General features: G+C 34.8%; 1 protein-coding gene across 2 annotated transcripts in view; it reads right to left on the bottom strand.

Annotated features, from left to right (window-relative positions):
* Cwf19l2 (CWF19 like cell cycle control factor 2) overlaps positions 1 to 16,373 on the bottom strand; it is an 88,175-nt gene that overhangs the window by 56,248 nt on the left and 15,554 nt on the right. Inside the window, exons 7-10 of one of the 2 annotated variants that reach the window (XM_036192630.1) lie at positions 15,591 to 15,706; positions 13,398 to 14,062; positions 3,720 to 3,810; positions 1,813 to 1,905 (exon numbers count right to left, since the gene is read on the bottom strand). In XM_036192630.1, coding sequence (XP_036048523.1) covers positions 1,813 to 1,905; positions 3,720 to 3,810; positions 13,398 to 14,062; positions 15,591 to 15,706 — 965 coding nt within the window. Of the gene's footprint in view, positions 1 to 1,812; positions 1,906 to 3,719; positions 3,814 to 13,397; positions 14,063 to 15,590; positions 15,707 to 16,373 lie in introns of both variants that reach the window. The other variant, XM_036192631.1, reaches the window with a different exon arrangement.

Here is a 16,373-nt window from a genome sequence, read left to right as displayed (position 1 = left end):
TGTACAGACAGGCAGTAACAAGGAAGTGTGGTAGCTGGGCTAAGAGCCAATGAGAGGGCAGAACAGCAAGGCAATAAAGATGCTGGTAGACAGGAAGTAGCTCACTTTGGAAGCTGTGGGCCTGGTGAGGTAAGGTTAGCTGGTGGCTATTTCTATTTCCCTGATATCTGTGTTTTTGTTTAATAAGACCACTTAGAAATTCACCTACAGCCAGACATCTCCAAGGCCTTCAACTTCTGGTCCTGTATTTTTTTTCTAATTCTTTATAATTCTGATAAATTAACTGTATACACTTTACGTCCACTTCACAGAAAAAGTTACCTTCTTGTTCAACAAGAAAACCAAGAATGTAATTATAGCTAACACTCATTCCCAAGCAATTTAAAGAATATTCACATTACTATATCACAAGTCGTTAAAAAATTACTATTAGACTACTTGTGATTTTCAGTGCAAGAAAAAGTAAACATTTAAAGTATATATATAAGACTTAGTACACTGTCAAACAACACAGAGTCCTCAATAAATGTTTAATAAATGGAATTAACAAGCTAGGGCCTCAAACCGATTGATGTGCTCTCAAAATTAACCCACTTCCTCCCCTTGGCTGTCACTTTGTCTATTTTCATTTCCATGATGCTGTCGATCCATAAGACCTGAAACCAATTCACTTCATGAAACAACAGAGGTCCATTCTACAGAGAAAACATAGGGGAGAAAGAAAAACATGGCATGGTGGCAAACATTTTTAATTCTAGCACTTGAGAAGCAGAAGCAGTAGATCTCTGCTGAATCTGAAGCCAGATGATCTAGTGAATTCCAGGACCAGTAGTAGAGAGAACTTGTCTCAAGAAATTAAAAAGGAAAATAGTCAAATCATTCTTAACACCCATGTAATTTACTATTTTTTTCTCCAAAGAAAGCAAACACATTTTCTGGTATAAGTAGAAAGGGCTTATAAAAGCTTTTCATTTCCTAAGAATGCCAAATATTCCAGAGTTTTAAATTATTCCCAATAATCACAGTTCAATCTGCACAGCTTTTGATTTTATAAACACTGAAACCAAATGTTTCATTACAAATATTTTATGTAAATATTCATATAAACAAATCTCAAAATGTTTTAGTTATATCCATTCATTATCTATAAAACAGCCTTATAGCTGGCAAAAATTGTGAATTTTTATTTTAAGGAAGGAGAAAGTAAAACACTTTTTAATTAAGTTATAAAGTCAACATGATGATATATATAGCCAGGGATGAACATTCCCCACTGGAATCTAAAATCTAAAATAGCTGTGGGAAACAAATACCATTATCCCAAAAATGTATTATCAATTTTACAATAACAAAGGTCAGTAATTCCCAGGGGGGAAAAATGTACCTATTAATCCAGTCACCTAAAACTCTTAAACACTTAAAACTCTTTCCCATTCTTCTAGCATAGGATGTATAACCTTCTGATATGTACCATCAGTTGGTTTCCATTGTCCCTCCATCTCTATTCATATGAAAGTTCTAGACAGATAAGTATATTTATCTGTTTCATTCAGTACAAAATAGATGAACAAACCATAAACAAAATCATTTGTCTCATCTGAAATGAATGTCTAATTCAAGTCTCTTATTCTTCTATAGGAAAAGAATTAAAGAATTTAGAATAAAAGCATAGTTCCTTGGTCAGAGGATGAAGCTTTAATCAGGGAATGTTAGTGAAATTTACACATAGCCATCTAGAATTACAATATCACTAATGCAGTGTAATATTAAACTAAGTAATTATATGCATTCAAGCAAACTTTTACTACTTACCTCTACTCCGCATCTTTTTGCTGATATCTCTGTTATGGTTTCTTTAAACTTATTTGCCTCTTTAAGTTGGGCTTTAAGTTGTTCAGCTAATTCCTTCAAAGGGAAAAGTTAAATAGGTAAACTGTAATGTTAAATTCCTCATTACAGAAGATTTCAAAGTTATAAAACAGAAAACAGCTTAACAAAAAGCCCTACAGCCAACAGCTAACTCCAATAAACCAACATTAATTTTAATGAGTATTCTTCAGCTATAAATATCTTGAGTACTGAGATAATTTCTTTATGATTTTAAGGTGAGTAATTTCAAGAAACTATAAGTTGAGACAGGTAGGAAAATGAAAAATGTACAGAGCATTAAGAATTACACTTCTGCAATTTCTTAGGTATTACAAACTTGCAATACCAAAATCTTCAGTTATTTATCATAGGAAGCAATTACAAGACAAAAAATTGTATTTTCTTCATTTCTGATGAGAAATTTGCATTCTAAGAACTCTGTGAATTTATATAAAACAAGCAATAAACCACAAGATGATAAGTTATTTATGTGACAAAAATAACATGCTAATCATCCATGTTTCCATGAAAAACAATTTTTTAATGTAAGTTAATTCCACTCCACTATTTTCACTGATTCCTCTGTGCTTTCAAATATTAAATTTCACTTTTTTATTATAATTATTTATTAGTTAATTTATCTCTCTTATTGATTTCTAGGTTGAGACATATTTCACTGATTAGCAAAACTATGTTAAAAGAAATGGAGGGCATATACACAGTCTACAACACAATAAGAACAAAATGGTCTTCCTTAGCTGCCTCTTGTACTCTAGAGCACTGATAGTACACCAGAATAGAATATTTAAACGACATTTAAATTTAAAACAAGCCCATGCATAGTTCAGCAAATTAATTTACTATACTGGCACACAGAAGGGTGTCTTTGCAATCTGCCATATCAATGTTAACACAATTAGTATAATGGTACATTACATATATAATTATGATACAAGAATATATGGATGGGGTCATACCAAATTATCCCTATTTCTATTTAATTTTAGGCAAATTTGTCTTAACTCATAAACATTTTTTAGTTTCTCTTTTTAAAAAACAGTTTAAATTTATTATTTAGATGCACCATAACACATGTGTGGAGGTCAGAGAACATCTGACATTAATAGGTTCTACTATGTGGGTTGCATACATCAAACTCAGGTCATTGGCCTTTGTTACAAACTCTTTTACCTACTGAGCACCTACCACAAGATTTTAGGTACTTAAGTTTCATTTTAAGAAAGTAATAAACACTGTTGGGCTGCAGATAACTCAGTGGTTAAGAGTGTTTGCTATTCTTATAAAGGACCAGACTTCAATACCCAGCACATAACCATCTCTAACTCCATAGTTCCAGAGGAGCCAACATCTTTTTCTAGCTTCAGTGGGCATCCTAGTATACATGAACACACACACACACACACACACACACACACACACACACACACACAAAAAAAAAAAAAAGAAAAGAAAAGAAAATTAAATCTTTACAAAAAGATATTAATAAGCATTCTTATTAAGTTAAAATGGAAATGAAACAAAGACATCTTTAACTCATCCAATTATGTCCTAGGTGTTAGAAATGCAAGAATAAAATAGAAAAGTGCTTAAAAATAAAATTTTGTTTCATAAATTTTAGAAATCTAATAAAGGAGAGATAATATATATTTCTCTGGAAGAGAAACCACATGAGTACTGTCTCTAGAAATTCTCAAGAATTTCTTTAAGGAATTAATAAGCAGTAAGTATTTTCAAAGGATACCACATCTAAATGGCTGAAGCTTCTAAAAATATCTGTGAAGGTTAAACATTTCATTCTTTTCCAAGTGAACAGCACAAAGAGGTCTTACCATATTCCCCATCATCTCTGCCTTGATGATCTTGGCACCCAACTTGTTCTTTTCATCAATATCCAAGATATAGGCGGGCTCTGCCTCTGAGCTGCTGGTGAAATAGGGCAGGAGAAGAGCTTATGTCATAAATAAAAATAATGCATTATATTGTGACCTCAAACTCCCAGAGATCTGCCTGGCTCTGCCTCCTGAGTGCTGGGATTAGAGGCGTGTGCTCTCACTGCCTAACCTCTACGTTTAATATTGTGGCCATCCTGTTCTTTGACCCCAGATAAGATTATTAGCGTGCACAATATTTTGGGGAACACAATACCACCACACTTGTCTTCACCAAGTGTCTGAAGCTGTATATTACAGAGAATAAAGTATGCTTAGGAAAAGGGGAAAAAATGCATTATCTTAACTGACCTTAGAAAAGCATTCGGCACCAATAATAGATCACAATTCTAACACATAAGAATTAAGTTCAGGGCTGGAGAGATGGCTCAGAGGTTAAGAGCACCGACTGCTCTTCCAGAGGTCCTGAGTTCAATTTCCAGCAACCACATGGTGGCTCACAACCACTTGTAATGCCCTCTTCTGACCTGCAGGGACACATGCTGGCAGAATACTGTATACACAATAAATAAATAAATCTTTTAAAAAAAGAAAGAAAAAGTACAGAGTAATTTTCTCTAATCCAAAAAGTCCCAAATGACCCAGAAATTCTAAACTTAAAAAAAAAAAAAATTAAGTTCAGCATTATGGGGTGAATTATATTTCAAGATTCTGTTACAAAGATAGGGATGGCCTATGACAGTTATAATAATAACTGAAGAAAATACTGTTAATTTTAAGATAAACAATATACAAATTAACATCTTCATTTTTTAAAATACTTAGCCAATGTACTGGTGCAGACCTGTAATCCCAACACTCAGTAGACCACAGTTGGAAACTGTCATGAGTTAAAAGCCAGCTTGAGCATGATGAATTTTAGGCAAGTCTAGGCTACATTGAGAGACCTTGTCTCAGAAACAAATCTATACTCATTTCAAAAAGGAAACAAACAAAAGTACTAATGTCAGACCACAATTTTTTATATCTTAAGAAATTTTGTATTCAATATGATGAATTACTGATCATCTTAGAACTACAATCTTGGGATGATATATTTAGCCACATGTGTTCTTTTGTAAAGCTGGTCCATAATTAAGTAGAAACAAAAATAATTTAAAATTGAGATCATGTGCCAAAGTCAGAGAAGCCTCACATAAGAGAAAATTTCAGCCAATGTCAGATAACCCTAGCTTAATTTCCTTAAGAGTCTTAGGAGTCAAGACTACATAATAAGAGCCTGAAGAAGTTCTGAGCAAAGAACAGTAACAGTTTCACAAGTCCAAAGTAGTCCTAGTTCATGGTACAGACTGCCAAGAGAAAGCTATACTATGAGAGAATTTTCTCAGGGCTGCCTTGGAGTATTCAGCGAAGAAATACCTGTAGTCAGGGAAACAATTCTCCCACATGGTTAAAGAAATGATATGAGGAATACTGGTAATAAAGTCCGGTTCCATTAGCAAAGTTGCCTAAGTGAGAAAATACTGGGTAGAATGCTTAGGAAATAATATGTTATGTACACTAAAATGCTACTCGGAAGCCAAATTAACAAAAAAATGTTAAAATTAAGAGTCAAAAGTAGCAAATGGTTTCCCATTAATTACATTCCAAAACAAAATGGAAGGATACTTAAATACATGATACATTTGAATGAAAATGTTCTTATGAAACTGATCAATTCATATGATAAATACATGCCAATAAAAATTAGGAGAAATGTAGCATTCAACAAGTAAATATCATTATATCTAGTATTCAAATATTATCAGATATGTAAGTAGAAAAGTATAACATATTTAGAAGAAAATTTTATCAATCAAAAACCATCCATAACTGACACAGACATAAGAAATAAATAAGCATATTCAGTTATTAGGGTAAATGTATCCCATGTGTACAAAAAGAAATAATAAAGCTAATGAAAAGCTACTTTAGCCAGGCTTGGTGGTACACACCTAAAGTCAGAAGGATCAGGTGAGATGATAGTGTGTTCAAGGCCAGCTTGGCCTGTGTCTAAGACCTTATCACTAAAGACACAACAACAAAAAAAGATGTAACTTGAACTTCTACTCAGGAAAACCACAACTCAGAGATTAAAAACACCACATTGAATAAGATTTTTTAAAAATCAGATTACTAAAGGATCAGTGCACTAAACAAAATGAAACAAAAAAATTAAAAAGAGCATCAGAAGGCTGCAGGGCAACCTCAAGTTCTCTATCATATGGGGAGTCTTTCAAAGAAGGGAAGGGAAATAAACAAAGAAGGCTCAAAATCCCCAATTTTATTGAAAATGAAGATGTAGCTCAAGGAAGTTGAAGAGTGCAGATAAATGGGACAACAGAAAAAAAAAAGAAAAATAGAAAATTATTTTAATGTTATCCAGCATTCCACCCACCAAAGCATATGAAATTTGAAAATGATTTGAAAAAGATCTTAAGATTTTTAGCATTAATATCATATACTTGATCTCACTCATAACATAATCATACTCAAAATACAGGTTTACTGAAAGTATATAAAATTACTTTCAAGATACACACACACACGCACACACACACACACACACACACACACACACACACACACACACGTATGTATCAGGTACTTATGGGACAAAGTATATTTCATGTACAGATACAGATATCCCAAGGTATTTTATGATACGTATGCAGGTATAAATACTTCAAAGTAAAATAAATAAAAATCTAAAACACTAAAAAGACTCCAAACATTTGATATAAGGGATACTCAGCTTATATACCATTAACATTATGTAAACACTTGTATTAAAAATCAGATGTTATCTATGGATTTTTTTAATTAACAGAAAAGTTCTGTAAATAAAAGATATAAATGTGTTAGATGTAAAAGGAAGAAAGATACACTATGTCAACAACAGTCAAAGGAAAGTTGAAGTATCTACGTTAATACGAGACAAACTACTGTACAACACAAAGATACTATACTATCCTGAACACACCAGGAAACTTGCAGAAGCTCTATGTCACAAGATACACATATTCCAAAATTTATAAGTTGTAGCTATATGTCAGAAGATACACATATTCCAAAATATATAAGTTGTGTAACAGCAGTTTATCACATGTCAATTACACCTCATAATGTTTTTAAATTTTCCCAAAGGGGAGTAATCAAGAAAAGGTAAGGCAAAGCATATCTTCAGAACCATCAGAATCCCAAATAGAAAGGATCTATCAATTGAACATGAGCACATCCAGATTTATGAAAATGTCACAGTGAAACCTATCTTTTTTGCACAATGGATACATGCTAATAAAAAAAGCCCGTATTTTTCATATAATAGTTTCCTGGATTCCAAGATTTTATCATACTTCATTGAAATTAAGCTATTATTTTGTTTACATAGCTTCTGAGCAAAGAATAACAAAACACAACCTCTGAGAGACAGAAAGACAGAGACAGAGAGAGCATAAGCTAATGACCAAGTAGGGAATTAAAAAAAATATCAAATTTTCCTGTCATAAAAAAGACAAATTGCCAGGTGGTAGTGGTGCATGCCTTTAATGCCAGCACTTGGGAGGCAGAGGCAGGCGGCTTCGAGGCCAAGTCTGGTCTCCAAAGCGAGTTCCAGGAAAGGCGCAAAGCTACACAGAGAAACCCTGTCTCAAAAAAACCAAAAAAAAAAAAAAAAAAACCAGACAATTTAACAGGCACCATTTGAGTTTTGTTTTTGTTTTTAAAGACATCACATTATCTTTTACTATAGGTGAACACAAAGAGTAAAATTCTAGAGCTTAATGAGTATAAATATTAGAAGTAAAGCAATCAATCATTAGGTAGGAATTTTTCCTTCCCTGTATGTTCTTTTGAGTCTACATTTTAAAAAGCAATTAAAACAAACAGTGGGGCATGGTATTTGTATGATTAGGATAATATCATAACTATTTATTTGTGGGTTGATACTGCTTATACCACCATACTCTTCTGTATGAAATATTTCTCAAATTAAATAATACATCATTTTTACTGTATTATAAATGTAATTTATTTGACTTTCAGCAACTCAGTTCTATTTCTATTAATTTTTACTTCCTACTCAACATAATTTTCTCAATTTGTATTATTTCTTATTCAGTTAAATTCCTGCTCTGAAAATGTACTATTCTTGTCCTTTAAACAGAAGCTAAAGATACTAGTTAAATTTCTGCAAAGTAGAGAACCACAGTTTATACTCCTCCTGAGGACAATCTATTGAAAAGTAAATCACCACAGATCCCACCCCTTCTAAGGACAATCTAATGCAAAGTAGACAACCATATTTCACACCCCTCCTAAGGACTGTCATTTATTTTCCCAGTAAATGCACCTACTCCTGGGTCTGCTTCCCACATGCCTCTGCTCCCTCCATGAGAAATTACTTGCTTTCCTTTGGCTCTGTCTGGTCTACTTCTCCTCCTAAGTACTTAATATCTCATTAGATTTTCCTATTCAAAAATATATGTCCAAAACATCTATTTCAATCTCAAAATTACCAGATAAGAAAATAAAGAACTGAGGGAAAAAGAATGGTTCCCAAATCCTTACCTGTTAGCCCAAGAGAAGCTTACCAAAATGCAGACATGGGACAATTCTACACAAGCTGTCACTGAAAAAGTATCTTGTAACCAAGCTTAAGGTGGACAGGATGAGAATGAAGTGCCGAAGCCATTCATCGAGGCATCCCCTTCTTTTAGAGCCACTGTTAGCAAAAGACCATGGGAGTATACAGCAGGTGACAACTAGAGTTCAGAAGGTCAATCTATCAGAACTAAAGGTTCTGTTAGAGAAAACAATAACAGCCTGCATAACAGAATTACTGCCTTTGAGTGAACTGGCTGTCTCTTTTGCAAACTTCTTCTGCAATAACAGCTATGATTCTCCCCATTTACAATGCATTTCCATGTTATGTGTACATGTAGTCTCATGATTGCATCTCAATCTTTGGCACAACTTTGCCTATACATTTGGGGTAATTGGCTAACTGTGCCCAGCTGTGTTTATTTTTCATTAACATATCTGGCCAGGGTCAGACAAAAGTATTTCAGCTAAGATAACTTTTTATCCAAGGACAAATGCAGATAAACATTAGCTCATCTCACCTATAGATAGAGAAAATAAACACTAGCAATTAAATCCTCAACTCCTTACCTTTACCCTGGGATATTTACCTAAAATCCTAACTTAAGAGATTTAATGCTCATATTCCTGGGATGATATTTAAGTCACTTGCTAGTTACTGAGTTAAGGTGGTTATTTCCCAATAACCAAAGAAGATTTCTGACAAGGCCAGGCAGATGACAGGTGCCAAGCTTCGCTTCAATTCCCCCTCAGTCAGGTGCTATTCTTAGATTTTCTCCTCAGCACTTACTCCTGGGGATTAGGGGCTGGGGTAGGGAGAGGGGTTGTGTGTGTGCCGCTAAAGACAGTTTTGCTTTTCTAGTGACTTACTGATCACTAACATTCTACTTAGCCACTTCTAGATGATAGTTTGATCACATAAATTACTTTTTAGCATTCTCTAATTGATCTTAGCCTTTAGTTAACCCTACCAGAAAACTCCCCCTTTTGCGTTGTAATTTAAAGCTGACAATTACTGCTTTATGTGTGGATCCTTATCACCTCTCTCTGCAACCCTGAAAACTTCAAGCCTAGTATTGTTTTGCCAAAGAATTACTGCTTGTGTATATATACTGGTTCCCCCACAACACTTGAGGATTTAGAAGAACACAGATGAGGACGGAGATGGTTGGTAAGAACTAGATAGAATTATGAGTAGAAAAAGGGACAGAGAGAAGCCCAGTGTGAGAACAGAAAAGAAACTGTGTAGATAGAACTGAATTTAAAAGAATAAAGTGAATGAACTAAAGAACTCAGTGTTCTTAGATTCATTTGATTCATCTGATATCCCTCAGATTAGAATCCTCAGCTGGTTGTTAGACTCTTCCACATACCCTGGGAGAAAACAATAAAGGCTGGACCTATTATTGTTTTCAGTACCCTTCCTCTAAACTACATCTCAAATGTCAATGTAGAATAGGCTCGTGCTCATTTCAATAAATAAAAGAAACAACTGAAAACAACCAATCCATCCTGACTTTCTACTATAAGCAATTCATGCACTAGCAGTCACATCTTAATAATATAACTTGCTTCTTCCTTTCTTGAAAATAATGAAAGTCCAAAGTGTTTTGAGAAAAGGGATTTCCCAGTCATACTGATAAGGGTCCAAATCTACACTGCCATTAGCCAGACTAGAAAAAAGGAGGGCAGGGAGAGATGGCTCAGTAGTTAATGTCACTGAGCTCTTTGTTCCTTGCACAATAACTAAATTCAGTTCCCAGAACCCACATGGTGGCTCACAAAGGCCTGGAACTCCAGATCCCAGGAATCTGACACCCTCTTCTGACTTCTGCAGGCACCTGTACATACATGGTGCACACACATACAATCAGGTGCACATACATAAACTCTTCAGGAACACAGACAATACAATAAAAAAGTATAGATCTTAATTAAAAAGAAAGTGATTAATACCAAGGCTCACACTGCCAGAATAAAATGCAGAAATGTGTAAAATTACAGCAGTTGCAGGAATGCAATATTCCAAGCAAAGTACCTACCCCAGTGCTTGATGATTACACATGCCTTTGTCACTGACAGCTAATTACTATATCCCAGAATTTTCCAACCAGTCCTACATTCCTTGTGCTTAAAGTCTAATGATAAAATCTCTCCAAAAACGTTAAGAGAAATATCTAGAGCAATGCATAGACAAGTTAACAAATCCTTCTAAGGAACCAAAGAAATAACTTCATCAAGTTATAAATTATATATATTATGAATCCCAAACTCTCAATCAAATGCTACCTTTTTTCTACACCCACTTCTCTAGGACAAGACTTCTTGTCTCTCAGCACAGCATCCTGACCTGCACATTTACCTTTAATCTATTCCATTTTCCAATCTAACCTTCATATTTACAGAATGTTTTGACATGTAAAATCAGTCCTTAAAGAACCCTTGCAATATTTCCTTCTTACTATTTATAAAATGCAGTCCAACTGAAATATGACTTTTGAAGCTACCTGCAAGGTGCAGTGGTTTTAAGACCTCTTCCCATAGCCCCTTCACTTAAGTATATTCAGCTAACTACTGAAAGGCTACTATATGCTAAGTACTCTTGAGGTTCAGAAACACAAAGACTAGAAAGATAGAGCCTTCTCTTGAGAGCTACTGCAGCATTCTCTGGAAAATGCTTTGTGTAAACACTAAGTTATATCATGCTATCTCCTAACTTCAGTTTTCTCCTCAGCAGCGGTAGCCTTTTCTCACTAACTAATAGGCTTACTTTCAGAAGGACTTTACACCTTCCCAGGACTCTACGGCCCTAGTATTGTGTTTATCGATTGCAACTGTAAGTATATATACTTATTCTTGTAAGTGTTATGGTACCATATTGGTATAGGTACCTACATAACTACCTTTCCTATGCAAATTCTCAAAGACAACCTATGAAGCAATTATTTTCATACCACCTTATCTAGGAAGTAAAACCATCCAGTGAATGTAAGATGAATGGCAGAATGCATACAAGTTACCTAACAAGCATCAAGAGCCACCTCCAATGCAAATAACATTCCTTACTGTTAATCTATTCCATACAACACAAATCCAGACATTATTTCCCAAATTTGAGTCAGTGAAATAATTAATCTGTTCCTAATCTTTTAGTATCCAAGGTTCATTTATGTGTGATAAAACGTGCATATGGCCTAATCAATTTTTGGAGTAAGTTTGTTTCAGAGTTTCACCAAAATTGAAGGGCAAAAACAAGTTAGAACCAGTAACAGAGTCCTAACAAACTGAGAGGATACATCAATATTGTCATGTGCATGACTACTAAATTATTGCACTATTATTAATATTATTGAAGCTACCAAACTGTTTGTTTGCCCTTTGGAGAGAGACACTATGTTCTAGGGAATCACATATTAAAAAGCACTGAAATGAGCTGCCCCATTTGCTGGCCAGCAGGGCGAACTCTACAGGCAGGCTCCCCCACCAAAACACCCCAAAGGACCCTGCAATCTACAAGACCCATCCACCTGCAACCCCAGAAGCTTCCTGAAACACAGAATCCAACCAGCTCTCATTGGACCAAGAGCTCTCATTGGACCAAAAGCAGCCCCCTGAGACACAGAATCCACCAGCTCTAATTAGACTGGACTCAGATTGGCCCCGAGATTCAGACAGAGCAAGCACAGACTGGACCAAGTGCATCTCGCTCAGACACACGCACCTCTTAGAAAAAGAGATGAGTAGATGCTAGTGCAAAAATATAACATAAAGAGCAATATGGCATCACCAGAATCTAGTGGTTCTACAACAGCAAGACCTGAACATCACAATGTAGAAGAAACAGAAGAGACCTTAAAAATAACTTTATGAAGCTGACAGACCTTTAAAAGAGGAAATAAAAATTCCCTTAAGGAAATTGAAGAAAAGACAAACAAAAAAATTGGAACTAATCAACAAATCCCTTAAGGAAAGCCAAAAAAACCCAAACAAACAAAAACAAAAACAAACAAACAAAAAAAACATGAAAAAGCAACTAAACATGTGAAGGAAATAATTCAAGACCTAAAAATTGAAATAGAAACAATGAAGAAGACACCGAGGGAATGCTGGAAATAGAAACCTGAATAAATGAACAGGAACTACAGATGCAAGCATAATCAACAGAATAAAAGATGGAAGAGAGAATCTCTGGCATAGAGGATACAATAGTGGAAATAGATTCATCAGTCAAAGAAAATTCCAAAGCCAAAAAAGTCATAACACAAAACATCCAGGAAATCTGGGACAACCAGAAAGGATGGTAACATCATATGGAAGCTTTGCACACATGGCTCATCTACATTCACAGGAAACAAGACTAATACATTGTGCATAAATGTTAAGCCAATATTAATGATATCAATAATTAATGCCATCATCTATTGGCAACTGGGGACTAGAAATGACAAGTAACCTAGAATAAAGCCTGAGTAGTTTGACTTCTAATCCTTGCCATGGTTATTCAGTCAATATTAACAGAATTTCCCTTCAGTGGCACACGGCAAGACCGTGGAGGTCAGAGGACAACCTTTAGTGTTGGTGCCGCCTTCTAGGTTGTTTGAAACAGTGTCTCTCATTTTTGTTACTGTACATATTTGACTTTTTCTAATCCCTGCCATGGTTATCTAGTCATTATAACAAAATTTCTGCTTCAGTTCCCAAAGCCTATCTGGCTTCTAGGGGTTTCTGCTGTTTCCACCTCCTATCTTTCTGCTGGAGCACCGGTGTTATAGATACACAACACTGCTACTCCAGCAATCTGAACAATCTCCCCAGATCTTTAATCTATTTAAATGATCACTTAAGTGGAAATTAGTCCTTACTTTTTAGACACATTTTTTTCCTACTTCCAAGAGGGCCACCACTCCTATGACAAAGTCAAGTTTTCTGATCCCACTTAAGAACTTAACTGAAAAAATACATATATACATAAAATACCCAGCAAATGTTGACTTTGTGTCCTGCAGATGTCCTCTTCTTGGTAGGTCACCCCTTAAGTTCTCAGCCTGCAACTGTTCTCTCCTGTCTCCTAGAGAGTGCTGATCAGCATTCCAGCTGCAGGTTTCCAGTGGCTTCTGATCTGAATGCTTTTGGTTTCCTTCTCTCCCACCAGATAGGACCGAAGAAGTCAAATTTTCTTCACTGTTCTCTGTGAGTTTTTGAAAATCACAATGTAAAGAAGCAGGAGCCACTAATGTAGATGAAGTAGATGGTTCAAAATTTCTCCTCTTTCTATGAAATGATAGTTCATCCTCATCAGAGGGTCTTAAGAATTTAGGTCTCAAATTTCCAGAAGATTCTTGCCTTTGTTTTAGGGCAGATTCTCTTCTACATTTTTCTAAAGTCCCAGATCTCTTCCCTAAGTTGGGACCACTAAACTTACAGTCGGTCCTGCTGCTGCTGCTACTGTTTGCAACCTCTTTTGCAAAGTGTCTGTCCTCTGAGTACTTCTTACATTTCCCTAAGTCTGAAATGCCACTTGCTTGACTACACTGTGCCCTATCTGAATATGCAGGCTTCCTCCACTGTTCCCATCCACAGTCTTCTCTTTTGCATGCAATTTTTTCAGCTTCTTTTAATTTTGACTGAAAGATTTCCATTGACTGTAAGAGATAATAATATATCTACAATTAAGAAAGGTTCGGTGTCTTGTTTCTCACATGACACTGTGTCATCATGCAGAGTAAAAATACCCCCATCAAAGTAAGCAGAACCACAAAAATCACCATATAACAGTAATACTTTAAAAAGCATAAGTAGATTTAAAAGATCAAATCAAATTAAAATTTTCAAAAAGGGATGCACTAAGAACAAATGTCCCATACAACAGAGTTTCACACAAACACCACAGACAAAACTTTTAAAATGTTATAATTAATTCATACTGTTAAGATTCAAGAGGTTACTATGCTGCTAAAACTACATATCCTTGTGAAAAAAAAGTGCTTAAAAATAAGACTAATAAATGAGGGAAAATTTTTCTGGTGCACTGAATGAAATAAATTCTTAAAAATCAAATAGACCAATACATTTTCTACAGTTTGAGAAACAATAGTAAGGAGATGCATGTTTTGAGACAAAAAAAAAAAAAAAAAGGACACATAGACATTTGATTCTAGAGAACCTCATAACTATGATTTACTACTTCCAAATAAAAGGATGAAAGCATGAAAAAATAAATAGAGGATTCAGTACAACTGATTTTCTTGAACAGAAGGTCCTTTGGGATGGAGACAGAAAGAGAAAGACTTACAGATTAAGGTATCTAATTCTACTCAAAATAAAAATCTTTGCAAAAACTGGACAGGGAATGCAGTTAACTTATTATCTGAAAACAAAAGACATCAAAATGGCTTAAAAATATATGTTGAAGCAGTCACATTACCAAAATGCTACAAAATATGAAGCTTTAGAGTCGACCAAAATGTCAGCAATGCTTATCTCTAAAGGTGTTCTACAGAGACTCCCCTGTATTATTTAAATTTCTTCCAATGAGAAAAAATTTTACTTTTTTATTAAACATACACACAGTTTAAGTTTTACAAACTTGAGTTTTACATTCATTACGTTAATCTTAAAAAGATGTGTAGGATAGGCTGGCAATATGGCTCAGTAGCTAAATGCACTTGCTACCAAGTTCAATACCTGGAACTTATATGTAGAAGACAACAACATGATAGAAGAAGAGAATTGACTCCCTTAAGCTGTGCCCTTGACTTCCACATGGATCCTGTGGCACGAGTACTTCCTGAGTATGGGCACATAAATAAACTTACAAATGTAAAAACATTTTTTTGTTTGTTTGTTTTTCAAGACAGGGTTTCTCTGTGTAGTTTTGGTGCCTTTCCTGAAACTCACTCTGTAGCCTGGGTTGGCCTCAAACTCAGAGATCTTCCTGCCTCTACCTCCCGAGTGCTGGGATTAAAGGCATGCACCAACGCCTGCCACCCGGCTGTAAAAACATTTTTAAGCAGTATTCTTAAATAAGAAGAGGCAGGAAATTACTTAAAAGAATGAAGATAAATCTAATATTAATTTGACTCAAAATGTTGCATTATTCAAAACGAAGACATCCAGGTTTTCAAATAACTATGAAAACAATTCATATTTCCTTAAATCACAAATACTTACCCCATATTTTTCCACTACAATATCCTCAAAATTTCTGTTTTCTTTTTGAGCTTGTTCCTTCATTCTTTGATAAGACTTTCTTAGCCAGCTTAATCCTCCATCTTCTACTCCTGAAGCTGAATTCCAATAAACATCAGTTGTATTTCTTAGGTGGTTATCACACAATTAATATTTATTGTTTCTAACACTTTTAAAGTATAAATTTAAATACTTTCCTTGATTAGTTAAAAGTTATAACCATAATTAATATTCACCATGTATTTAAATACCCACCAATGCAAGCTACAAACGCTTGTCATGATAAAATAGGAAAGCGAAACAATACTATAATACAAGAAAATTATAGAAAATCAAAGAAGTTAAGAATTATTTATTTAATGCAGGGTCTTATTATGCAGCCTAGATGGCCTAGAACTCACTATGTAGATCAGACTGGCCTTGAACTCACAGAGACATGCTTCTCTCTATCTCCTAAATCCTGGGATTAAAAGCATGTGTCATCATGCTCAGCCTAAGCATTATTCTATGGAAGTTTCTCTGACCTCCCAGTTGGATTTATTTTAAAATATATAAGGGATTAGCACTTCCAGAAATAAGAAATAAATATGCAAGAGAAAGCAACATAAATAATAAATAAGAAAGTTATAGAAAATAATGTCATTAAGCTAAATTTTAGTTGTGATTAGCAACTATGAATATATGAATGCCTTCAATGAACTCTGTGTATGTGTGTGTGTGTGTGTGTGTGTGTTATGTCTTATTTTCAATCTACACAAAGAAATT

The sequence above is a fragment of the Onychomys torridus genome, chromosome 7 (genome assembly GCF_903995425.1).
Source record: "Onychomys torridus chromosome 7, mOncTor1.1, whole genome shotgun sequence".
Taxonomy (NCBI): domain Eukaryota; kingdom Metazoa; phylum Chordata; class Mammalia; order Rodentia; family Cricetidae; genus Onychomys; species Onychomys torridus.
Note: the sequence above shows the minus strand (reverse complement) of the source record. Positions and strands in the feature narration are given on the sequence as shown.